The 26166-nt window shown below is 41.8% G+C and overlaps 1 protein-coding gene across 12 annotated transcripts in view; it reads right to left on the bottom strand.

The window, feature by feature from the left end:
* The window catches only part of cadm1a (cell adhesion molecule 1a), a 327578-nt gene that overhangs the window by 92271 nt on the left and 209141 nt on the right, over positions 1-26166 (bottom strand). For 11 of the 12 annotated variants that reach the window (XM_046867341.1, XM_046867342.1, XM_046867344.1 and 8 more), the window contains exon 2: positions 4626-4643. The exons of the other annotated variant lie outside the window; for it this stretch is intronic. In XM_046867341.1, coding sequence (XP_046723297.1) covers positions 4626-4643 — 18 coding nt within the window. The remainder of the gene's footprint in view (positions 1-4625; positions 4644-26166) is intronic. 12 annotated transcript variants of the gene reach the window in all.

Below are 26166 nucleotides of genomic sequence, written 5' to 3'. Positions count from 1 at the left end.
ATATATATATACAGTATATATAAAAACACAGCCTTATTCCTTAATTCCTTAATCGCCCATAATGACAACATTTAAAAAGTGTTTTAAATGTTTGCAAATTTATTAAAAAATAAAAGAACGAAAAAAAACCCCAACATGTACATAAGTAGTGACAGCCTTTTCTCAATACTGTGTTGGCACTAATTAGAGCCTCAAATCTCTTTAGGTACGATGCTACAAGCTTGGCACACCTGTTTTTGGGCAGTTTCTCCTATTCTTCTTTGCAGAAACTCTCAAGCTCCATCAGGTTGGATGCGGAGCGTCGTTGCACACCTATTTTTAAGATCTCCAGAGATATTCGGGTTCAGGTCTGCAAAGATGGCTGTTCTTCTAGAAGGTTCTCCTCTCTCCACGATCAACACTGGAGCTCTTTCAGAGTGACCATCGGGTTCTTGTTGACCTCCCTGACTAAGACCCTTCTCCCGTGATCACTGGTTTCCTGGTGGTATCAAAATTCTTCCATGGAAGGATGATGGAGGCCACTGTGCTCATTGAGACCTTCAATGCTGTAGATATTTTTTTTTGTACCCTTCCCCAGATTTATGCCTCAATACAACCCTGTCTTGGAGGTCTAAAAACAATTCCTTCACTTCATGTTTTTTTTTTTTTTTTTTTAGCTCTGACATGCACTGTTACCTGTGGGACCTTATATAGACAGATGTGTTTCTTTCCAAATCATGTCCAATCGACTGAATTTAACACAGGTGGATTCCAATAAAGTTGTAAAAACCATCTCAAAGATGATCAGTGGAAACAGGAAGCACCTGAGCTCAATTTTAAGCATCATGGCAAAGACTACATTTGATTTTTTTCGTTTTATTTTTATTTTTTTTTTTTAATTTGCAAAGATTTAATGCAAACTTCTTTCAAATTGTCAATATGGGGTATTGTTTGTAGAATTTTGAGGAAAATAATTAATTTAATCATTTTTTTAATTACGGCTGTAACATAAAATGTGGAAAAAGTGAAGCGCTGTGAATCCATTCCGGATGCACTGTATATATGCATGAAGTATTTATGCAAAAGAATTCATAATTCTTTCTTTTTTTACCTTTTCTTTCTTTTATATATATAAACAAAAAAGTGGAAGGCTAATAATTGTTCTTCTTCCTTAGAAAGAACGTCGCTAGGTTACGTATGTAACCATAGTTCCCTGAGGGAACAAGACGCTGTGTTGAAACGTTGTGGGAATGCTCCCGAATGTTAACGCTCTGAAATAATGTGTGTAATCAGTCAAATATTGAACGCTGGCCATCACTGGTGACGTGACGTCACGACCAGGAGTATAAAACGCATATGAGTGAGGGTGTAAGGGAGAAGGAAGCACGGCAGGAGGTGTGGCATAGAGACGCGTCTCGTTCCCTCAAGGAACAAGGGTTACATACGTAACCTAAAGACGTTCCCTTTCAGGAATTCGAGCTGCGTCGAAACGCTTTGGGACTGACCTGCCCCTGCCTAGTGTGTGTCTGTCAACACAGCTAGAGAAGGACTGGGGGGCCAGGAGTGACACTGAGGTCTGAAACCGCACAAAGGTCAGTGGGGTGGACCAACCCGCAGTGTTACATATGTCTTGGAGTGAAACTGCAGAGGACCAAGATTTTGAAGCAGCCACACTTCGGGTGGAGTAAGCTCTGACCCCGAAGGGAGCGGGAGAACAGAGGACTCATAAGATGATGTAACATCAACAATCCACCTACACAGAGTCTGCGTATTAGCAAGGAGGCCTCTCTTGGAAGGGCCGTAGCAGACGAGCAGCTGATCGGTCCTTCTCCAAGGACCCGTCCTGTGGTTGACAGAGCTGGTTCAGTTTCTCCTGGTCTAGGGCCTGGAATGGAGGAGGATAGAATGCCTGTAATCTTATGGGTCGTGGGATGACAGAGGGCACCTTGGGGATGAAACCCATACGGGGGTACAGAGAGGCAATAGCCATACCTGCGATAAAGGAGGAAGGAGGGGGGCACAGAAAAAGCCTGCAGTTCCCCTACCCTCTTGATATTGGAGATGGACTCCGTCCCAGCGAACTCTCTCCTCGATGGTTGATGTAGAAGACCACCGCAGTACTGTCCGTACGAACCAACACGTGGTGACCTCTGAGGTCTGAGAGAATATGCTCCAGTGCTAAAAGCATGGCCAGCATCTCTAGGCAGTTGATGTGCCAGCGTAAATTGGGCCCTTTCCACAAACCTTGGGCGGAGCGACCACTCATGATCGCTCCCCTCCCCATGAGGGATGCATCCGTCGTTAGTGTTCCCTTTTTCACCGTAAAATCTTTCACATTATCAGTAATTATCAAAAAAGCTGAAAAGCCGAAAAAGCCGAAAAAAAAATCTAACCAGCAACCAGTCTGCAGCTCTGCTTTGTTAGAGATGAATACTTGTTTGGTTTAGTTCTGGTAATTAATGGCATGTTCTGTGCTATTGATATCTGGTGGGTTTGATAAAGTTACAAACATGCTAGGAGTTGCAGCTGAGAAAAAAAATACTTGATGTTTTACACAGTAGTAGATTGCACAGCCAACGAGTTTTCAGTGCAGTCCACATCCCCTGTGTAGAGGAACATAGGTTGCTCTAGTTTGATTTAGAGTCTAGAGGGAGGGGGTAGCAAAATGTTTTGGTGGACAGTCACAGCTGGAGAACCACTGGTGTGAGAAATTGGATTGAGCAAAAATAATATCAACAGTAAATATACAGAAATGTATTTCCATCAGTGTTTTACAAAAGTAAAATGTCAGGTAACTTTCCTAACATACATTGTGAATAACCATGAAGCAGTAAGACCTTAACAACACAGTATTCCATCAGTAAACTGTCTGCTGCTTTTCAGTTCTTCTGCAGATATAGAGATAACTAGCATGGGGTGGTTTGATAGTGTGTGCCACTTTCCTCTGTCATTAAAATTCTGAGTACATTTGGAAGAATAAATCTGTCCTGCTGCTTGGTGTGTTGCTTTCCGCATCGATATGTATATATCAAGTTGTCTTTGCTGGTAATGTGGAGCCTGATGATGTTGATAGGTTTAAATCTTTCGCTGCTAATAGAAACAGCACAGCTAGAATTCAGAAGTGTGTTTTATCAGCTTTTGGATGCTTGCATGTAGGTCTGGACTAATTGATCATTAAAAATGGTAAACAGTTGTAGCTGATTCAATATTGCCAATATATTTTTTGTGTTTCCTCATATAATTTGATTGTACTGTAGCTTTAACATTATAGTTGAGTCTGTCGAAGTCTGTTAAATACATACAGGCAGAACAATATGAACTTTAATCAGTTTTTTTTACCAACCCCAACTCCCCCCGACAAAATTAATGACTGACGGAGAGGTGCTCAATCCTTTCAAAATTTCATTAACTTTTACTTGCCCCTCATTGAAGTACAAATGATATTACGAGAAATTCACTTAGCCCCCTCATTTAGGGCCTCATAGGAGAGAACAGGGACCTTTTAATGCATTGGTGACGTCCTATTATTTTAAAGGACATATTAAGAGAAGGATTTATAAAGGTGTTGATATCCAGCAGGATACAGCAAGATAATGCAGCAGCAATGTGCATTTGAGCAACTGAGAACTTAGTCCTCTTCAGGCTTCTGGCGGAGATAAAGGTTGAATGAAGGCAAATCCATTTTTGAGAACTTGTGCTTTTTGTAATGTAGCAGTGCTCCAATACTGTAGATGGCGCTATTAAAGTTTCCTGGACTCAATTAAATTTCATTTCCTTAAGTCCAGGAAACAGACTGCCTACTGAAAATTGTTGAAAGTGTAAAATCAAATGACAAAACATGAGAAAGACAAATATCTGCTTGTTTTATTTTGGATTTACAAAGAGACGGATGAGATGCAGGTGGTTGAGAATCAGCAGGCTGGCGAACCTTGGAATGAAGCCGTTTGAGCATGGCTTATTCATAACCAATCAAGGGCTAACGTAGAGTGTTTTTCTGAAGAGATCACCCAGCTGTCATGCGAACGACAGGCCAAGAGAAGGCGCCGCATGATGTCCAGGTGCCAATTATATCTTATTGTTTGAGAAAACTAGGCTCCATTTCCCCATATGAGCCGAGGGCCTTTCTCACCTGGTCTGAAGCAAACGTAACACATTTTAAAACAGCTGGTTTTGGTAGCGGTTATTTCATGGCTGCACAGGCTAAATTTGAACAGGCTCGCCACATAATTCACCTTTTAAAAATATCCCAATGGTACCTTTAAATAACAAATGTTAATGTATGCTGTACAAATGAAGAACATTAATGGATGAAACAGTAGGGGGAAGAGGTACAAGGGCTAAACTTAGACCCGTAAGGTGAGAAACTGAGTTAGAGCAGTCTGCAGATGTGAAAAATGGAGCAAACCAACGAGCAGCTGCACTGCTGGAGGCTGAGGAGGAAGCAACAGCAGAAAAGGTAGAAGAAGAATGAATGAATTATAAACCAAAGAACAGGAAGATGATTTTGGGTATGACAGGCTTTTTTTTTTTTAAGGAAATGGTGGATGGACACATAATGACACACACAGTAAATGCCACAAAGTTATGCAGGACACTAATGGACACACAGATCAAAGGAACACACACAGTTAAAAGTTAGGACATACCTGGGTACTGAGCTGCTCCTGTGTCCAAACAAGGGAAAGGAAAGAGAGAGAAAAAGAAGTGTTAGCAGATCAAGATTTGTATGAAAACCTTTGTGCAATTAAAGACACTAAACCAGCACAGCTAAAGTGTCCAAAAGCTATTTATCCATTATAGCAGTCTTAAACATTGGGGAAAAAGGTACACTAAGAATGCAATGGAAACCTGAAAAGAGACATTTTGTGGCGTTCAGCCATCAGAGGTGCAAAACCAAACCCCGGCAATTTCATGGCATATTGTAATCAGATGATAAAGCAGCGGGAGATGTGAATTTTAAACTAGAGGATCGAAATTATTCAAGCCCTGCATGAAGCCTCCTGCAGAACATTACCTTAACACATTTGCTACATTTGCCTCACTGAGGCAAACCCTGAAACTTCATTAATTACAGCGTGTCAACAGCACCTGGGTTCCGGCTTTCCCTTTCTCCAGCCAATGCCACAAGTGAGAATCAAGGGCTAATGCACTGGAATCCACAGCACCATTTTAAAAAGCACTTACAGCCAAAGAGAGAGTGGATGAATTGTGCTCCGAGTCAGAGTCTGATTAGAAAACCAATTTCCTCTTTCGTGTTTTTTTTTTTTTTTGCCAAATTTGCGTCCTAGCAGTGCATCCATTAACATTCTTTCTACAAAATGCACAGAGACAGCGAAGCCACAGCTATTCAGAACAAAGCCAAACTTGGTGCTCCAGCTCAGTGTCTTCTCTCTTTGTTACACAGAGCCTATCAAACCAGAGCACCTCTGGCCAAGATAACTGCTTCAGCCTTACACAAGAAGCATGGATGTACACTGATCAGGAATAACATTATGACCACCTGCCTAGTATTGTGTTGGTCCCCCTTTTTGCTGCCAAAACAGCCCTGACCCATCGAACATTAACAGCATTAACTTCTTCAGCAGTTTCACCCACAGGAGCTCGTCTGTTGAATCAAACCACACGGCCCAGCCTTTGCACCCTACGTGCATCAATGAGCCTCGACCGCCCATGACCCTGTTGCCGGTTCACCGCTGTTCCTTCCTTGGACCACTTTTGATAGATACTGACCACTGCAGACAAAAAAACACCCCACAAGAGCTGCAGTTTTGGAGATGCTCTGACCCAGTCTTCCAGCCATCCCCATTTGGCCTTAGCGAAACTTAAATCCTTACACTTGCCCATTTTTCCTGCTTCTAACACAGCAAATTTGAAGACAAAATATTCACTTGCTGCCGAATAACCCACTAACAGGTGGATTGATGAAGAGATAATCAGTGTTATTCACTTTACCGCTCATAATCTTATAATGTCATAATGTTATGCCTGATCGGTGTCACAGGTCTGGCAGACAAAATAGGAATGCAGAAGGTAAATGTTGCATCCCTAATAGTCCCTTAATTTCACTATATGAAGTGTGTCCATTAGTTTGTTTTGAAAAAGCATTTAGCATGCTGGTATACTATTACGGTACACAATTATTATCCAGCCTGAGTATTATGTAGCCCCCCTGATCACCACAACTACTTTTCTGCAACAGCAGGTCCATGCTGTGGATGAGTGGATGATGTGGAACTCTTTTAGGATTCATGGCACAGACCCATGTACAGTCATTGAATGGTTTAAAGCCACAGAAGACCAGGGGCCACTGTGGAAATCAGTCCCTCTGTACCTTGGCTCTGGTCATGTTAGGGAAATACCATACATCATATGAATAAGGTTGCATTGGTTTTTCAACCCGGGTCTGCTGGGGCCTGGCTGGGTCTGTAAAGGACGAACGATGGCCATGTCACTGCTTTACACTTCTGCCCCCCCAATGTAAGGTTAAACGCTCCAGAGGAATGCATTAACCATGAGTCAGCCCCCACACAAGTCCAGCTCCCTACTCCAGAATGATAGCTGCATAAACTTGGCGGTCAGCATGCATGAGCTGAATTAATGAAGCCTTGTGCTTCTCTTTAACATTCCCATCAACCCAAGAGCACTTCAGATGGACTGCTTCCATGAGGCCTAACTACTAGGTACAAATAAAACCACACTACCCTTACGGAGAGCTTTGATTAAGAACAGACAGGAGGGAATTTCAAAGAGGCCGAGAGAAACAGGTGGGGATAAAAACAACAACAGCCAAGGTTTAGCATAATAAATCAAGATTAAATGATATTAAAGCTAGCCCGAACGCTTCATAGCATATGTAAAGATCCCCTATTACTGCATCCTCTTGACCAGTCCCCGGTGTCAAGGGCCATAAATGAGTGCAAATAAATGCTTGCACCAGAGGTCTCTTAGGTGATTAGCAAGTCCTTCTAGCAATCTTGGGATGAGGCCAAGGCCAAAGATCTGAATCAACCCAATTCACACTAAGAAGTAAGTTGTGCCTAACACACAAGAAGGAAAAGGAGAGGAGGAGGAGGAATAGAGCTTCAGCTCCAATTTCCAGGCTCTTTGCACAGCTTTCCAAAATGAACTCAATTCCCCAGTAACAACTAGCAGTGCTCAAATCACCAATCTGCTGGCGAGTGTTAAATTAGACAAGATAAGTGAACTCCATTAAAACCTAATCATCAATACTATTCTGAAAAGCTTCCCCTGCCATTCAAGCACAAGACAGACACAAAGGAAGTTAAACAAAAGTGTTTTCCCCACAGAACAAGGAATACAAAAGTGAATCCCAGATTGAAGGCATTTTTGAAGAGTTCAGTAGAGACCACGTGACTTTACTGAGATCCCATCAAAATTCACAGGGTCACATTCATTTCTCCCCAGCAGTGTTTGTATTTCTCTTTTTTCGGTAATGAAGAAAAGGAAGAGATTAAGTTTGGCCGATTTGCAAAAGAGCAAAACGGCAGCTACTTGCTGTTGCTGCTTTAGACCATCAATGGCTGGAGCAAGTATGTAAACCTGAGCTATAATAGGGAGGGATTTATGGTCTGTCTGCTGGGCTGTGATTAGACACCACTGCTGACACTCTGATAAGCTCCTCATTGATGGGAATATTCACCCTGGTGTCCTCGAGTCACCTCACAGAAGGGAGGGGTGAGGAGAGAATGATGCTTCTCTAGCATCTGCAACCCCATCAGTCTCTGACTTTGAAGCGACTTTTGAGGTTTCGTAGATTCCGAGGGCACTTATTCAGAGTTGCCACAGAACTAAACAGAGCCGGTAATCCAGCTGGTTTAAAATTCATCTCCTTTCAATGTCCCAAATAATCTTGGGGATTCATTTCCCCAAGAAAATGAAAGCAGGCTATTGGTATGTGACATTGTATGAGAAACCACTGAAGGCAGGCCAGTGATAGGGCTGCAAACTTGCCAAAACAGCTGGCCTTTTCAGAAATACTCCAAAGGCTAAAGGTCTTCCTTGCTTTCTGATGGCTGGTCTGAATCTACATGCCAGGACCTATTCAGTCATTCAACACACAGCCTGTTGACAGTAGACTACTCGCACGCACTGGGGTCTTGAATGGTACAGGCCAGACCTTCATGTAATTAAAAGGTTAGAAGAGCAGAATCGTTTTTTATCTCAAAGGAGAGTAGATAGAAAGGGCATGGGCGTGTGGCATGGTCAGCACAGTCTCGACAGGGCCGTTCAACCATGCTATTCTCAAATGCATGCCAATGACAGCCATTTAAACGGAGCAATTAAAAAGGAAGATTCACCAATCAGATATCTTTTAGTGAAGGAGAAAGCTGATCTCAGATCTGAATCTCATTCTGCATTCCAGCATCAAGGTGACATTTGCTATGCGCTGTACCTTAGTCTTGCCTTCAGAAAAGGACTTTGAAGAGTTCTTTCACAAAATGTACTGCTCGTAACCATGATATGCATTTGGTGGCAGGTGAGAACACCATTAAAAACAGGTAAGCCATCAGAAAAAAAAAAAATCAGAGAAGGGACAGTGGTCTCTTTTGAAATCAAATAAGAACAAGATTAAATGCTAAAACATGCCAACAGCAAGACAGTAAGCAAAGTATCCATTCATTTTTGGTTGCAGGCAAATTTTTTTTTTTTATGTTTTTTGAGGTGCCATGAGATGCCACTTAGTTCAAAGGACAGAGCTGTAGTTCTGCAAACATACCATTTAATCTGTAAATGTGGCCAGACAAACAAAATAAAACTAAATAATTGTAATTGTAATTAAAATGTAACAGCAGCTCAGGTGTTCTTTGTGCTTTCTAGGGGTCACCCCGAATAGTCTAAGATTCCATTCTTTGATAGGAAAGGCCAAATTCGACTATCAATCTCACAGTCTGAATCTTTTCAGAGGTGTTATAAAAAGATGATCATGCCATTTTGGTTATATGGAGGTGCTCAATGTCTGGATTCACATAGAACCACCAGTTTTCTCCCAATAACTTAATATACAGATCAATATGATGATGCTGTAAATGAAATTGTGCAAAGAAATACCACTTTTAATAAAAAATATATAAGTAATTGAATAAATCCAACCCCTTGTGACAGATTTAAGTTTAACTTTTCATGATCTGTGACTGACACTGACATATTGGCGGCAGGGATTTAATATTAAACAATGTCTTCAAGAGTCTGTAAAAGTATATTCTATTCTAACTGATTTCTGTAAATGAATTTATTTTTCAGGTGCATCGATGTTACGCTGTTTAATTTTCCAAAATGTGAAATGCAGAATGTATTATTTTTATCCAAAATGTTTGTATCAATTTTCTTCTAGATTTTTCTGTAATGTTCTATACATACGTGGCTTTAAAATGTTATGAAGAAACACACAGACGAGTCATTAGGCGACCACAGACAAGACTTCATGATTCTAATTCGACTATGTAAATCCTTAGTCGAGTCGCTTTCATTATTTCTCCAAGGTGTCCAAGGTCCAAAAAGGTCCAAAAAATTGCTAACCATACACAGCTCGGAGAGAATAGTAAAACAATGTGTACTGTACCAAAAGCAAAAGAACCAATTTGGCAAACAACTTAAATATCAATATCTCTCCTATTCCAAATTAGGAAATGGACCAATAGATGTCTATAAGTGGACAAAATGTGCACTAAAGCTAAAATTATGGAATGCTGAATAAAGAGCAATGCATAGCTAACAGTAAGAAAAAACAGTTCTCCAGCTAACAAGAACTGCAAAGGACTACATAGCTGGAAGTGAACACATGGAACACCAGCCACTTACTTTCAACAAGTGTGCTCGATCTGAGTTATAGCCATTAATCTGCAGCCTATACGTGTATATTATCTTATAAAAGAGACATATGACTAATGTATTATTTGTACACATCCTGAAATTTATTTAATAACTGAAAAAAAAGTTTAATCACTTTATGTATATTATGTATATATGGCAAGATAAGCAAATATATATATATATATATATATATATATATATATATATATATATATATATATATATATATATATATACTGTATATATATGTTTGATTTTTTGATTTTTATTTTTTTTAACACTAACTCATTCAAACCACCAAGGACAAAAAAGCAAGACCTCACGCAATCATTCAGGTAGAAGAGGGACAAAAAAAGATTTTTATATGGAATGTCAGTCACATATTTTAAGTGAGTGTCCTTGAGCTGGCATGAAAACATGCTACATTCAGTGCAAAATCAATATAGCGCTGTGAACAATAAACCCAGCCGAGACCATGAAGAGCCCACTCTCGTAAGCTTTGTGTCAAGCAAAACATTTTTGGCTATTAAAGCGAATGAAAAAGGTCAACTTAGTGAAGGAGGTGGGGTTATAATTTCAAGGAAATATATAAAAAATTAACAGCCCCCTTGAACATTCTGTTTGGATTTACTTTTTTTTTTTTAAGAAAGAAAGGAAAAAAACGGAAGGGGACAAGTTTAAGGTTAACTCTAGCGTTCAGTGGGAATTGAAACAGAGAAGGCACGGTGCAGAGGCAGCGAGATGAGGAAGAACTGCGAGGTCATTTCCAACATCAACATTCAAACTCTCCCACACGGCAAAGCATCGCAAGCCCTGCGTCCTTTTTTTTGAAGTCATTTCGCATCTATTCATCGATGCGCTGTCAAGAGGTTTGGATGAGATTAATTTTGTACAAACATTCCCAAGGAATTCAGAGGAGTAATGACCGCGCTTCGTTGCCGAGCATTTGCACAATGCAGTCGACTCCCCTTTTCCACCCGTCACCCTCCTCTTTTGCTTTCACTCTAAGGCCTTGCTTTTTACTTAATTAAATCAGCCTGCCCCTCATATCAGATGTTCTTTGATGGAATACTAAAACATATCCAATCTTCTAATGCCATTACAGGGGCAGAGAGACAGACGCTTTAATCCCCAGGATCAGCCGGTGGAAAAGAAAGACAGGGAAATGGAGAGAGAGAGAGAAAGGGAGAGAGACAGACAGACAGAGAGAGTGTGTGTGTGACAGAAAGAGACAGAACGAGAGAGAGAAAGAGAGTGTGTGTATAGCTCCCGTTCTGCCATTGGCTACATATTTGCTCCTGAGATAGCAGCTCCAACCTTCAGCCTGTGTTCTCATTGCTGACAGATATGACAAGCCTCTCCCTCTGACACTCAACACGCTTTCACCCTCCCTTTTTTGTTACGGTGCACTGGAATGAATGATGTTTCTGACATGGCACAGTAGTTCCCTATCTGACATTGCCTCACCTGCACGTAGTGATGCAAAAAAAAAAAAACAACAACAAAAAGCGACTTCCAAGTGCTCCCATCATACGGCTGATGGAACGGCATCACAACCATGTAAAAAAAAAGAAAAAGGAGACAAAAAAGGAATCGCATGCAGAGGTGGTTGCGTTTTATTTGCCGGATGAACACATCAACAACAGGTTTTAGTAACACTCCGACTATATTGAGACTCTGTTCTCTTTGATACCGAGGAGAAACTGCTGAACCCAAACAATAAACCCTCTCCATGACAGGAGCTGCCACCACCCGCTGTACGCAGTGTAAAGCAAGTCAGGCTTGAACTTGCGGCTCTGTGATTGTGTGTGTGCACGTGTTGAAGCCCATGCGTCGCGCCACAATGGCGCCATGAAGGGGCGTAACGGAACACCGCCACGTGTATCCCAATCTGTTTGGTGCGCTACATCTTGCTGTCTATATTCAGATTTAAATTTAGGCGTTTGTAAAGTCTAAACAGCAAGTTATTTTCCCTCTACAGTGGAACCCGCTTATCTCGCCCTTGGTTACCTCGACAACCCTATTAAGTCAACGTTTTTGAAGTGGAACCGCCAAATTCTCGCTTTTTCTAAGCATTTTTTATCGGTTATGTCGACGAAAAATTTGCCATTTAACATCGGTTATCTCGGTGCAGCCGCAGAAGAACTCGCGGAAGTGGCGGAAAAATCAAGCCTTAAAGCTGCTACAGGTGTTGTATTGTATACTGGTGAATCTCTGCTGTTAGTTAGTGCACATTTGCCTTTTGTTGTTAAATGTTATGCGATGAACGGGAGGCGAAAGCCGCGTTCGGCGGTGCGGAACGTGTGATGACCATCCAAAATCATAGAATGAACACCGGCAGGATCGGGGGGAATCCGCAATGCGCTTTGGGAAGAAAAGCGCAGCCGTTAAGAGAGTGTCGGTGGGAAGACACGTACCGGGATACGCATGAGCGATAACAATGACCGCCGTGAACCAACATATACCAACAATAACGGACGGTGAGAGTGTGGAAGTTTAAATAGGAGCTGGTGATGATGATAAATGAGCACCATATGTGCGCGATTGAAGCGGAGCTTCAGAGAAAGCGGCCGAGAAAGAACCTGACACGATGAAGGGGGCCGAAGGGGGCGTGGCAGGTGGATTCCTGACAGATAAACATGTACTGAATGTATTTTTATAGCATGCCTTCATCAAACAAATCGCGGCAACGCTGTTGTGTAAAAAAACCCTTCAAAAACACGTGCATGCACATTCTCATTTATTAACGCACATCATGTACATAAAGAAATTTCAAGCACGTTAATGTTTTGCCGCCATTTTGATTTTCGTCTATCTCGATCATCGGTTACCTCGATGCTTTTGGGCGACCCCCTAGGACATCGACATAACCGGGTTCCACTGTATAAACAAAGCTCTGACAGTTCCTCAATCTCAGCTACATCACTCCACTTCATAATTGTCTCAACAGGAGCTGTTTTTATTTTTTATTCCCACTCCTGTCTTTATTATTTTGATTTATCCAGGCCACACATCATTATTGCATCATGGAAAATCCTGAGCATGATACACACCTCTAATCGAACAAGATGAACCATTCTGGCACGGTTAAAAACAAATAATGCTCCTTTAATCTGTATCTGCTTAGAACCCTGGTTATTATCTGTTGGTTTCGAACAATTATTTCATATTCGGTTATATCCCCAGCACCCTGGCAGCATATACCAAGAGGAGTGAATGAAAGTGTGTGAGTTGACTATGAGAGGAACCCAGGTTATTCCTCGTGGCCCGTTAGCACCCTGGCAGGTGGAAGAGTGTGTTGGAGAAACCCTGCTGCTCCCTGTGCCCATTATTTCGTGCTCCACACATGCCTGGCTTAATCCCCTCATTTGGGAGGTCAGTGCAGATCATTATACAGTAGCGTGTCATTACAGAAACACTCCAGCGGACTTATTTTCCACCCAACATAAATACGCGGCTCTGGGGATCCGCTTGGATGCAACCTCTTTCTCTCTCTCAGCCATGTCTCTGTTTCTCTCCCTCTCTCACACACACACACTTTTTTTTTTTTATATGAATCCAGAAAGGCGTGTAATTAAATCTGCAGAGAATGCATGAGCAGGAACAAGTGATGCAGTCAGCCAGAATGTGTGCACTGCTGTACACTGAAGAGAGGCTAGATGAAATGGAGGAGAGAGAGTAAGTTTGTACTGTATCTGACAAGGCAAATGACACACACTCTCACACTCACACACACACACACCGCTCAGCAGCAGCGAGAGTTCTTTTTCCCACCGCAACCCAACAAAAGCAAAAGGTACATTCATTTGCCATATTTTACACACACTGCAGCTCGAGAGTCCCCGAATAGCCTCGCAGAAAATCTGGCAGCCGGAAATGTGATAATGGCCTCGTCTAATTTCTCCATATTTTTAAAAATATGGCATGGCTTGTTCTATTTTAATGTGCTGAAAGAGAGAAAGGCTGACTTGTTTGACTGATTTGTAAACAATTGCGAACGCATTTGCCTCGTCCTGCGTCTTGTTTTGTTTTGTTTTTTTAATTGGAGGATAAAGGCAGGTCGTTAGTGGCGAGAGGCAGAGACATTTATTTCATCCCTGGAGTCGGTGCCACAGATGGGCCGACAGTCTGCTTTCTGACTCTGTTGTAACTCTTACATAAATGAATCAGTTTCGATCTCTACGGGGACATTATAGTCGCGTAAGAGCATGAAAAGGGAGAACGAGGGGGACGCTGGTGCTGTCGCAAAGGACAGCCATAAATACTTAATGTACACCAATTATCTGCATATATGTATGAGTGTGTGGCTCCAACCTATTATCCGAAGCGAACAGAAACAGACAAAGATCTCTGGCTTTAAACCCAGAGCTTTGAAAGAAGCCTTTTGGGTGATGTTAGACAATTCAAGACAATGCCCCTTACACATGCATGTACACTACAAGGTCTTCAGAAGGCTTAACATGCACGATTTCTGCCCTTTGTGGTCCAATGTATCGTTCTCTGTCTCTCTATCTCTGTTTATGCGTACAATGTGACAGTGTTTGCTTAGAAATTGGACAGCTGCTCATATGAAGCATCATTTATCACTGGCTGAGGCTGTCTGCATCTCCTCATGCTGCACTCAGGACTAAAACACATTTACCTCTGAGGTTTACTGCAGGCTAGGGGGCATTCTCATTCTCATGAGCTGTATGGATGGATCTGTGTGTGTACGAGTCACTGAATGAAAAAGAAAGAAAGTACGATTGGAAGAGTGTGACTTAATGAATGAGAGACACCAAGCAGTGAAAGTAAGATAAAGAGCTGGGAGAAATAGAGTGGGCACAAAAAGACAGCACAACAGCAGCCGTGAAATATGTCCCCAAACTTGGCCTAGGGTATTGGTGAACCTGCACTCCTGCCAAGCACAATGAAAGGAAGCAGGTGAAGCGGCACGTATTAATCGTCAAGTCTGTGTTTAAAACCTCAATTAAGCTACTGACATTAAGCTACAAAAGGACGGATTATGAGGAAAAGGTTACAACGACACTGGAGCTCTAAGATGGAATCGGGAGTGCTGCATGATGAACCGCGAGCCGATGGAATTTAGATGGAAAGTCGTGCTGAAAGAAATTGGGCAGAAACAAGAAATAAAGGCAAATATTCTGCTCTCAAGACTCAACCAGTCGTGTGAACAAACAGTACCGCCACTTCACACCAACTCATTTCAGGCTGAGGACTGATTGTACGTGCTTGGCAGTTCCATCTGAAGTGCTGCTTCGCTGCTATTATATAGTGCAGAATCTTCTAGAATAAGCACCTCCCCGGACCTGAAAAAGCACTCACGAAATTGAACTTCTATAAACACTCCATTTCTACATGGAAACTGAGGTAAAAAAAAAAAAAAAGTGGTATGATGTGCACAGGAATGCAATGCATGCCAGTAAAAGCTGAATAATGGATGTGTGGACTGGCCCATGCCTAAAGGAAAGGTCTAGAATAGACACAAGATGTGGATTACATAGCTACTGCTGCAGGACATTTATATTGTGGTAAATGGCCATTCTTATGCCAGGCTTGTCCGCCCTGACAGAATAGGCTGTTTGTTTTGCATCACTGAAGTAAGCTATTGCTGGTGCATTTGTTCTAGAAGGGGGAGGGGGACCCTACCGTTTACATTTAAAGTGCTGGCAGGCGTGTGTGCCAATGTTGACAAGTGGCACTGCCAAACAAAGTGATATTGAGAGTGGTTTGTTTGCTTGTCTCTACAAACCCACGATGGCTTATCCGTGTTGTCAAATGAAACAACACGAGCTGTGGTCTGATACCCATTTTGGACCACATAAGGTCCTTATTCACGACACACAAAAAATATGCCATGGGCGGATGCTCCTCTATTTAGACGTCGTCTCAGGGAGTAAATCGGCATTCACAGCTGCCACCAATCAATGGTGTCCACACAGACATGACTGCGTGCACCTGCCATACTGGCACATCACGCCCATCCGTTAATTCAATTTAATGCTCAATCCTATTTCCATGCCCTGTCGTATGTATGCCAGGCAAAACAAAACAAAAAAACAACAACAAAAAAGGAAGCCTAGAACAGGAAGAAAATAACCCATGTGAAATGTGAGGTAAGAGGAAGCTTGGTGATGTCTCAATTGAAAAGGGTTTTGCTGGAATTTAGAAATGGATTACTGGGAAAGTCTGGATTACTAAGGAAATCAGTTTTGGAGTTTAGGCACACGTTTACAACGGTATTAAGATGAGAAGCGGTGATAAAATTGGAGTCATTCCAGATTTTTTTTTGTTTGGAAGGAAGTCCGATTACAGTGTCTAAATGCCTGCACTGCTCTCAGGCTTGCTCAAGATTTCCGCAGTAAGCCATATGGATTTTTTTCCCGCTTTGGCTTGGGCCTATGTGAATTTGTAAGGTCCAGAGGTATGTTAGGCAGGGGGAATATAGTTGGCTGATGAAGTGTCATTGTTTGACAACATTGGAGATTGTGTACATAACCCACCTCCAAAGTGTCATTCCTCCTCATTTTACTCTCAACACACAAAAGAGAAATGGAAAAAAGTGTATTTATTTTTTTACTCTCTACAAATCAGTACAGAAACCAGAGATCATCTTTTCTAATGTCACCTCTTTTTATCTGGAGCAGACACACACCCGGCACACCGCAAGTCATTTGTCCTATAAAGGTCACACTAACGTCGGGAACAAAGATTTCTCGGCCGTATAACTCTTACTTCAGGGTTTCCAGTCTATGTGCATTTGTGGCGTACTGCAAGGCTGTATTGTGGCCGGCTGACAGCTTTGTCCTGCAGTTACGAGTGTTCTCCCTCTCTCTTTTTTTCCTCCTTTCTTTTCTTTTCTTTCCTTTTCACTTCCTCTGCACTCCCTCCACCGCACCTGGGCTCTTTGGCTACTCAGCCCAGCCACTGCATCCTGAGCTAGTAACATCCATCACCCCTGACACCAATCACCGGAAACCTCCCCCCACCTCCCACCATCCCCATCCACAAAACGCTTCCTCCAATTTGTTTCCCATTTCAATGTCTTTCAGCTGAGCCTCCTTCAGACACCTGTCCTGACCACCTGCTACCTACTTCCATACAAAAGTGTAAACAGTTTATAATCAACATCCGAGTTCTAATTTTCATTTTAGACATGATTTTTTACCACCAGACCACCCCACACCCCCAAGCACTAATAGGAATACACGTATGTACAGTACACATTCTCTTGTACGCACTGGCAAACACTTCTGTCAATGGGTATCATGGCGTTCAATCAGCCTTAGCTTTTGACAGCGCAGCCGAGAGCACTTCAGAAGGAAAAGTGACATCTGCTGCAAAGCAGCTCTATTTGCTCGCCATCTCAGAGAAAGAGCGCATGGAGTCGGAAGCAGGATGTTGTGACCAATATCCTTTAACAGCTGATAGAACAAGATGACAGACAAAGTACAAATTCTTCATCAAGCTATTAATATCTACTAGGAAACACTGCCTCTTTTTCTATTTTACACGCACTTGCTAAAAGCGCTATCGTTATTCGAAAAAACCCTGACTCGTTACACCAAAGAACAGTAATTATGTATGAAGTAGTATAATGTAAGTGGCCTATTATGGCCATGGGAAGTTGTAATATTCCTCTGCTCTATATCTGGAGGGTAACCCTTAGGGTCATACTAGGCCTTAAAAAAACCTACAGATTCCAGGGAAATAAACAGTAAAGTGGATTCTAATATCAAGTTATTGTCTGTGTGGTTTTGCTGGTTTTCAGGTGGGAAGTAACAAAGTACAAATACTTCATTACTGTACTTAAGTAGACTTAAGTAACTTTGTCCCCAAATTGTCCTACATGCGCTGTCCCTCTAATAAACTAATTTCTAATCCTGTCCATCCTCCTCACTCCCAACGAAAACCTCAACATCTTCAGCTCTGCTACCTCCAGCTTCATCTCCTGTCTTTTACTCAATGCCACTGTCTCTAAACCATACAACATCGCAGGTCTCACCACAGTCCTATAAACTTTCCCTTTCAATCTTGCAGATACTCTTCTATCACAAATCACTCCTGCTATCACTCTTCTCCACCTACTCCACCCTGCCTGCACTCTTTTCTTCTCTTACACACACACTTTTCCTTTGCACTGTTGACCCCAGGTACCTGAACTCCTCCACAATGCAACTCCTTCTGACCTTCTCTATACTTCTCCATCAACATTCTCAAAGCAAATAATGCGTCTGTGGTGCTTTTCCTCGGCAGATGGTCACCTCTTCTCTCAGCCTGGCAACCCAAACCTCCACTCTCCTACACTTCTCCTTTTCCTGCCATCTCTGTAGACTTCTTCCTCCTCTCCTTCTCCTCCTTTGGCCAACAGTAGCCCAATTTCCACCGGTACCCAGTTGGCTAACAATACCTGTGGTGGTCGTTGGTAACCTGGACCTCGACAGATCTGGGATGATAGTCTGGTTGATCCACATTTTTGATTTGGCACATGTTTTACGCTGGATGCACTGACAATTATAATGGCTGTTTTTTAAATTCTTTTGCATTAATAGATTAATATAATGTGAGGCCCACTTAACAGAGTGACACTCAAACAGTACATTTTAGAGCCCAAACTTCTTTACTTTAACTTGAGTACAAAAGTGTAGTAAGTGCTTCAAATTTTACCAGAGTCTTTTAAAACATGAGTATCTGTACCACTTGAGTGAAGGATGTGTACTTTTGCCATCTCTCCTAAATTGTCCTCAGGTAAGAATGAGGGTGTAAATGTGTGCGTGAGTGTGTGGGTATGGTTCTAGGTAATGGTCGGTGTCCCAGGGTGTATTGCAATCTGCAATCAGCCAATCATGTGGCAGCAGCACAAAGCATAAAATCATCCACATACACACAGGCCAAAAGCTTCAGTTCAGACCAAACATAAGAATTGAAAAGAAAATGTAATCTCGGTGACTCTGACTGTGGCAAGGATCATGCCAGCTGAGCTGGGCTGAGTATTTCAGATATTGCCAATCTTCTGGGATGTTAATGTACAACAGTGTGTGTACGGAATCGTGGCATAAACAAAAAACAATCAGTGAGCGGTGGGTCCTCAGGTCAGAAAGCTTTGTTAATAAGAGAGGTCAGAGAAGAACAGCCAGACTGGATCTAGTTGACAGAAATTCAAATAACCACTATATACAACTGTAGTTGGTAGAAAGATATCTCACATCATATAATACCGGGTTAAACATGTAGCAGCCAGGAAAAGGAATCTGATCATTCAGTGGGCACAGACTCACAAAACTAAACAGTTGAAGACTAGCACATTTCTTTTCTTTTTTTCTCTTTTTTTTGTTTTTATAGGGAGTCCAGCTGGATTTGCTGTTGGAAATGGAAACAGCTGACCTATCACACGGTTAGCATTGACTCAGTAGTAAGTTACGCCGCTGGTGTGTATTTATATTTGTGTTAAAGGTTTTCCGGTCACTTATCATGGGATTTATCTGATTTGAAAAGAATCGGTTAGTCGGTAGTCTACTGACTGGCTGGGATTTGCAAACAGTCATTCTGAGTTGCCATTAGTGCACACGCTGTTGTTCAACCATTTAATTAAATGCGTATTATCATCTTACCATTACATTATAACCGCCTGCACATGTACAAACATATAGAACGCTAGTGTTTTCTATGAACTATGCATCAGATGGAATCAGGCCTTGTGTGGGTGGCTGGGAGGCTGACAGTGGCCTGTCATTGCAGTGCAATATTGAGACGCTACATTTCTTTCCTGAACCCGAGTGCCAAAAACAATGTCGGATGCCGAATTTGAGTCCATCACGTCAACAGAGTGAGTCTCGGACAAGATGTCACCACATGCTAAAGACTTTCAGCTGAGCTCCTGACAGGTTCTGGCTGATTAAGACATGCTGCAGACACACCGGCCGACAACGGACATGGACCTTATTACGGACCGAGCCGCTTGTCCTTGAGTGATCAGTGCCAAGCAGGTGGGTTTCATACTGGGCTGAGAGCCACAGAACCTCGAGTCCTATTAGTGTAAGTACCCTGTATAAAACTTTGGCAAATTGGCTGGGTCAGAGACAGCAGTCAACTCGAAACACACCAGACCTCAATATTCGATTTCAACAGACACAAACGAATATGGACATGTCGTCCTTTGGGCTTCTGCTGAGTGAAGAAGCCTAAATAAGTAAAAAAGGGTGAAATGGTCTAGGAAGCTGTGTTGGAATGAATCGGTTTTGAGTAGTAGTGACTTAGTAGTTAAGGATTTGGCTTCCTGATTAGACATTTAAACCCAACACAGCCAACATACTACTTTCAGACCTTCTTTGAGCCAGGAACGTAACCCTTTCTGATCCAGATGTGTCAGATGTCAGGTCTGACAATTTGGCCACAACAGCCCCATGTTCCTTCCAAGGTGAAATATGGGACGTTATATGATATTGGCACACACCAACGCATAGTACAGGTGCAGGACAAAAAGTCAGTTCACAAGAAAAGAAAGAAATGAAATACTGGGAACTCAACATGAATGTTGGTACCAGATGGGCTGGTTTGAGTGTTTCATAAACTCCTGATCTCCTAGGATTTTCACACACAACAGTCTCTAGAGTTTACACAAAATGATGCAAAAATAGTTCTGGGTGTGGAAACACCTTGGTAATAAGAGTGGTCAGGGAAAATATTTGGCCAAATTGGTTTGGATAGGTAATGCAACTCAAATAATTACTGTGTACATATGTACTAAGCAGAATATAATCTCCATATGCAAAAAAAAATACAAAATTTGAGGTCAGTTGGCTACAACATTGAACTTATTTCAGCCTAAAACTAAGCTGTTGTGGGCACAGGCTTATTTGAACTGGACAGCATCCAGAAATAAAAGCCTTGACCTGTCCATGTTTGGTGAGTCTCTGCCCATAATAACCATATACTTCTGTTTTTGGCTGAATATTCTGCAACATAATATAGTCTATTGCTGTTGTACCCCAAGATTTGATACACTGTACATTCTGATATGCTTTTCTGCTCACTTTGGTTGTAAAGAGTGTTTATTTAAGTTATTATAGACTTCCTGTCACCTCAGATGAGTCTGGTCATTCTCCTCTGATCTCTCTCATTAACACGGTGTTCCAGCCTGCAGGCTCTTTGCACACAGTATGTTTTTTTTTTATTCCCCCTTCATTCTGTGTAAACTCTAGAGACTGTTGTGTATAAAAATCCCAGAAAATCAGCAGTTTCTGAAACATTCAAACAGGCCCCATCTGGCAAAGACAGAGTTTTTTCTTTTATTTAATTCTGATGCTTGATGTGGACATTAACGCAAGCGCTTGGCCTGTATCTGTGTGATTTTCTGCACTGTGCTACCGCCACATGATTTGCTGATTAGTAACTGGTAGGAATGTACAGGGGTACAGGTGGTCCTGCATGATATATTGTAACACCGAAGCCAATTACTCTTCCAAAATGTAAAGACAACCTTTAATAAGTGAGAATCCTACACTTGGAGGTGGGCTGTTATCAGAAAATGATCAATAATTGAGTGGTGTGATTAAAGGCCTATGATTAAACTTTTTTTTTTTTGTTGAGAAAATCAGTTTATTATTAGGCTTCAATTACATAGAGCGCCTGCAGTCCCTGTGATTTAGTGGTTACCATAGGAACAATAACGTATTATAACTAGCACATGAATATAAATCTGAGATTTGCCTGCTGTCGGAGTTGCTGTTAAAGAAAATTAATCAACACTGGGATTCAAGACTTTAGCAGCAATGTGTTACAAGGCCCTGTTTGTTTCTCTCTCACACACGCAGCTTTAGAGTCTATGCAATGTCAAAAATAGCCTACAGTGATTGACTAAAGTCAAAAGTTCAACTAGAGTCAACTAGATGAGCCCTAAAACGGATGTTGATCTTTTAGGTGTAGAACATTCAGGCCAAAAAAAAAAAAAAAAAGCTTTGTTACTAAGAAGGTCAGTTGGTATTAAATGTTTGGGAATTATGTGTAAACCTTCATAGTGTAGGTCATAGCATCAAGCAGCAGCCATAAATTCCCTACGAACTGTGTATTCTTAAATGATAGCTTAAAAATGGCAAGCCCTCATTGAGCAAACGTCCTCTGTGTGCAGCAAATGAAGGGGCCCTTAGCGCATGGCACACTTAGTAAATAGACTTATGGTGTTGCGTGTGACATTAAAATACAGAGGAGAGCTTCAGGGAAAGAGAAAGATGTGCTTGCTCTACAAGGCAATGCCGCAGTGGGTTTATGTAATTGGGCTATTAGCGCTCGAATGGCTACAGCGGGCCTACAGCTCCACTCAGAACGAGCTTCCCTGGTGAAAACCTAGTGACGGTTTCAGGTTCACAACAAGGATGTATTTATCAGGGTTTGAACCCAATGACTGCCAGACCCAGTGAAGATTTGTAGCCTCCCCCAGCATGAAAATGCAGAATTTAAAGCACTCTGTGGCTTTCTGTGTGTCTGCCATCTCGAGATCCTTTTTCAGCCAGGCTAATCCCCCATTTTACATTACAGGCAAAAAAACCCAGAAGAGCCAACTTTTTAGCAGGGGATTATTTGAAATTCAAATGCAAATTGACTTTCCTAATTTACTGCAACCTGGTGTGCCTGTTTCCAGATGACAACAGGTATTCCGTCTCTCAGCAAAAACGCCATGATCAAACATTTAACGGAGAAATAGAGTCTTTTCCTCAGTGAGACATAACACCACTAGTCTACACTGTGGATTCACTTTGTCTTCATTTCTACTTTTTTTTTTTTTTGAATAACAAAGATACTAAAATACTATTCTGGGATTTGTGACCAGGAAAAGTTTTAAGCAAATTCAGACTGATTTATAATTTAAATTCTAAACAATACTGATGATTAAGCATTGCACATTCTCGGCATGTATTTAACCAGCTTCATGAGGGAGCATCGGTCTTTCCGTCATCTCCCAAATACATTCCTTGCAGCAAATATTTTTAGACCAATATGTATTCAAATCTACATTTTGGCAGACACCCATATTAAGTACAATTTACAATCATCTCATTTACACAACTGAGCTGTTGATAGTTCAGAGCCTTGCTCAAAGACCCAGCTTGGTGGTGCTGGAACTTATGACCTTCCATTTCTTTCTTTCTTTCGGCTTCTCCCGTTAGGGGTCGCCACAGCGGATCCTCCGCATGTTTGATTTGGCACATGTTTTTACACTGGTTGCCCTTCCTAACGCAACCCTCCCCAATTTATCCGGGCTTGGGACCGGCACTGAAAGTGGCTGGGGTTGGTTCCCTGACCAAACCCGGGCCGCAGCGGTGAGAGCGCCGCATCCTAACCACTAGACCACCAGGGAACCTAACTTATGACCTTCCATTTAAAAAGCAAATATCTTAACCACTAATCTACCACTTGTATATTCACAATATTCATCAATTATTATGGAAATAAACACTAAAAACAGCCCATTTGGTAACTAAATGGCTCAAATTGACAAGAAAAATAATATAAAATATGTAAAAAAAAAAAAAAAAAGGAAGGGCAAAAGCACCCTAACTTTTTACTTTAGTCAACATTTTAAATTGTACACATTTCTTTACAACAAATAGGCAAAAATTAGCTAATATGGTTTTTATTATTTGACTGTTTTAACTAACCAATTACTAGTATAAAATATCTTTTCAAATGATACTGTGATACCTAAAATGGCACATATTAATTCCTCAGGAAAATTGAACAATATCTGAAAAGGGTATTGTGACATTAAGACATTGATCCTGTATACATATTTTGTGGACATCTGACCATAAGATTCATATGTGTTTTTTGAACACCACATACCATTTGGTCCACAATTGCTGTTATAATAACCTCCACACTTCTGGGAAGATGTTTCACTAGATTTTAAAGTGTGCTTGTGGAGATTTGTGCTCATTCAGCAACAAAGGTTTTAGTAAAATCAGGTAGTGATGTAGTGTGAGCAGGCCTGGGGTGCAGTCAGCGTTCCAATTCATTCCAAATGTGTTCAATTGGGTTAAGTTATAGAGTTGGCTTTGTGCACAGAGGCAAAGTCATGCTTGAACAGGTTTTGGTCTCCTAATTCAAATTAAGGGAGAATTTAATGCATCCAAAGACATCCTATACAATTGTGTTTGGGAAAGAATCACATATAGCTGGAAAAGTCCAAGTACTTTTGTCCATTTAGGATATTAAATCTCTCAGCCCTAGCTGGTATATATATCTCGCTAATCCTAGAATTACAGCATGCAAGTAAGCTAGCGTTCAGTCAATTATTAATCACTAATACTTGGCTTCACAGTTTCTACTGAGAAACTACATGCAGATTCTTCCGAGTTAAAATGATTGGACCTGATATATTTCACAAAGGAAAAGAAAATATTAGCAAAGCCCCCTTTTCCCTTCCTTTGAGCTCTACGTTCAGCCAGCGAGTCTCACCTTCAAAGCCTTAGTCCTGTACTACTTTGAAGACAAAAGCCAAGGGTATTTAAATATAACCCTTTTGGATAGGAAATGAAATTTCCTGACTTTCTGATAATAAACAGCAGCCGGTGCTGAGCAGAAGAAGCCGAAAGAGCTAGTTAGAGAGCATGCGGAGCTTTAAGATCACCTATGGCCTAAGGAAAAAAAACAAAAAACAACCCAATGTCACATTCTTCTCCTTCAGTCTGACTGTACGAGGTGCGGGTGCCAAGATGATGCATATTACTATACCGGGGCTTAATGTACGGTCAATGCATTTATTGATCTGTCAGAACTGAGTGGTTCCAAAGAGGCAGCGGAGAAATGCTGATGAATAGAAGGTCACTGACAAAAATGCACCGTGATAAATCAACATCTTTTACCAGCCCAGGCTATGAGATGAACAAAGTCAGAGACGAGCTACACAGCAAAACTGTCTACAAAGTATTTACCCCGGTGGTGTCGCATGCAGAAAAGAAGCCTGACTCGTGTGAAATGAAATTCTGAACATTCGTCAAAGCTTGTGTGAAAGTGCCTTTAATGTAGCTCTACACTGCCACCCGGAATACCCCAAATGTGTGCTTGTTGTAGCACATGGGCTCTTGTTCCAACCAACTTCATGGGGTACAGGTTTCTTGTCAAAACTAATGTGTCTGGTATAATTCAAAATAAGCCAGATTCAATCATGCCACGGTGTTACCATAAAGAAAAAAACACATGCATGCGCTGAGAGTGGCGGTTCTGGTAAACAAGTAGGTAAGTACACTTCAAGGCTCTTCTCTGTTCTGGCACCGAGGTGGTGGAATGAACTTCCCTAGATGTCTGTACAGCAGAGTCCCTGATTATCTTCAAGCGACGACTGAAGACCTACCTCTTCCTGAAATACCTAAATTAGCACTTTCCAAGTTTGTAGAATTCGAGTTATATTTAGTTTGTAATCTTGCGTACCAGGGTAGATTTATTAATTACTAGAGATTTAAAGAACTTTTGTACGTCGCTCTGGATAAGGGCGTCTGCTATATGCCGCAAATGTAAATGTAAATGTAAACAGTTTAAATAGACAGACAAAGCAGGGGGGTGAAAAGGATGCCACGTTTAAGGCTGGCCCTAGTAGCTCTCGATATCCATTGAAATATCAATACTACGCACGCTTCGGGATAGTCTTGGCAAAACGCATTTGCATTCTGTGAATAAACACCCGCTGACCACATAACTGACACCCCAAGCTCTTTTTATTTTATATGGTTTGATAAGGGAGAGAGAGAGAGAGACAGAAAATGGCACAGAGTATATTTTCTTCTTGTGCCCCCCAGTTAAAGCGAGAAGTCGGCAAATTAAACACAAGCCCTGTGTACACTAGCCACCCGTGCTCACTAGATATAAATGTAAATGAAATTCGTGTTTGGCTTTATGGTTCGGGGAGACTGGAAATGAAAGCGGAGAGCAGCGGAGAGCAGCGAGGCAGCACGTTGGAACCTTTACTTGCGATCCTCGTCCTTCCCTTGGGACAGGTAGAATTAATGAGGAGCAGATGGTCGCTCCTTTAAGGTCAGTGCTTTTGCTTCAAAATGCACATCTCTCAGAATCATTAAGCACGAGCACTCGTTGCATAACGTGTCAAACGTGCTTTGAACCGGTGACGCGACGAGCTGCTGTGTCATGTTGGCACTGTGACCGCCTCTGCTGGCTCATGCCGGAATCAGTAGCTTACCCTGTATCAACCTCCGTCAAGCCTTGGAGGGAATGCATGCCAAGAGCCATGTGCTCAGGAGGGGTGTGTGGGAAGTGTGTGTGGCTGCGGGGCTCGCCCGGGTCCTCTGGGTGTCTTGAGCAGACTCTGCACATTCGTCGTATGACCCTGAAGCCAGCTGTCCTGGA

This window comes from Silurus meridionalis, chromosome 15 (assembly GCF_014805685.1).
Source record: "Silurus meridionalis isolate SWU-2019-XX chromosome 15, ASM1480568v1, whole genome shotgun sequence".
NCBI classification, from domain to species: domain Eukaryota; kingdom Metazoa; phylum Chordata; class Actinopteri; order Siluriformes; family Siluridae; genus Silurus; species Silurus meridionalis.
This window is presented reverse-complemented; position numbering and strand designations above follow the sequence as displayed.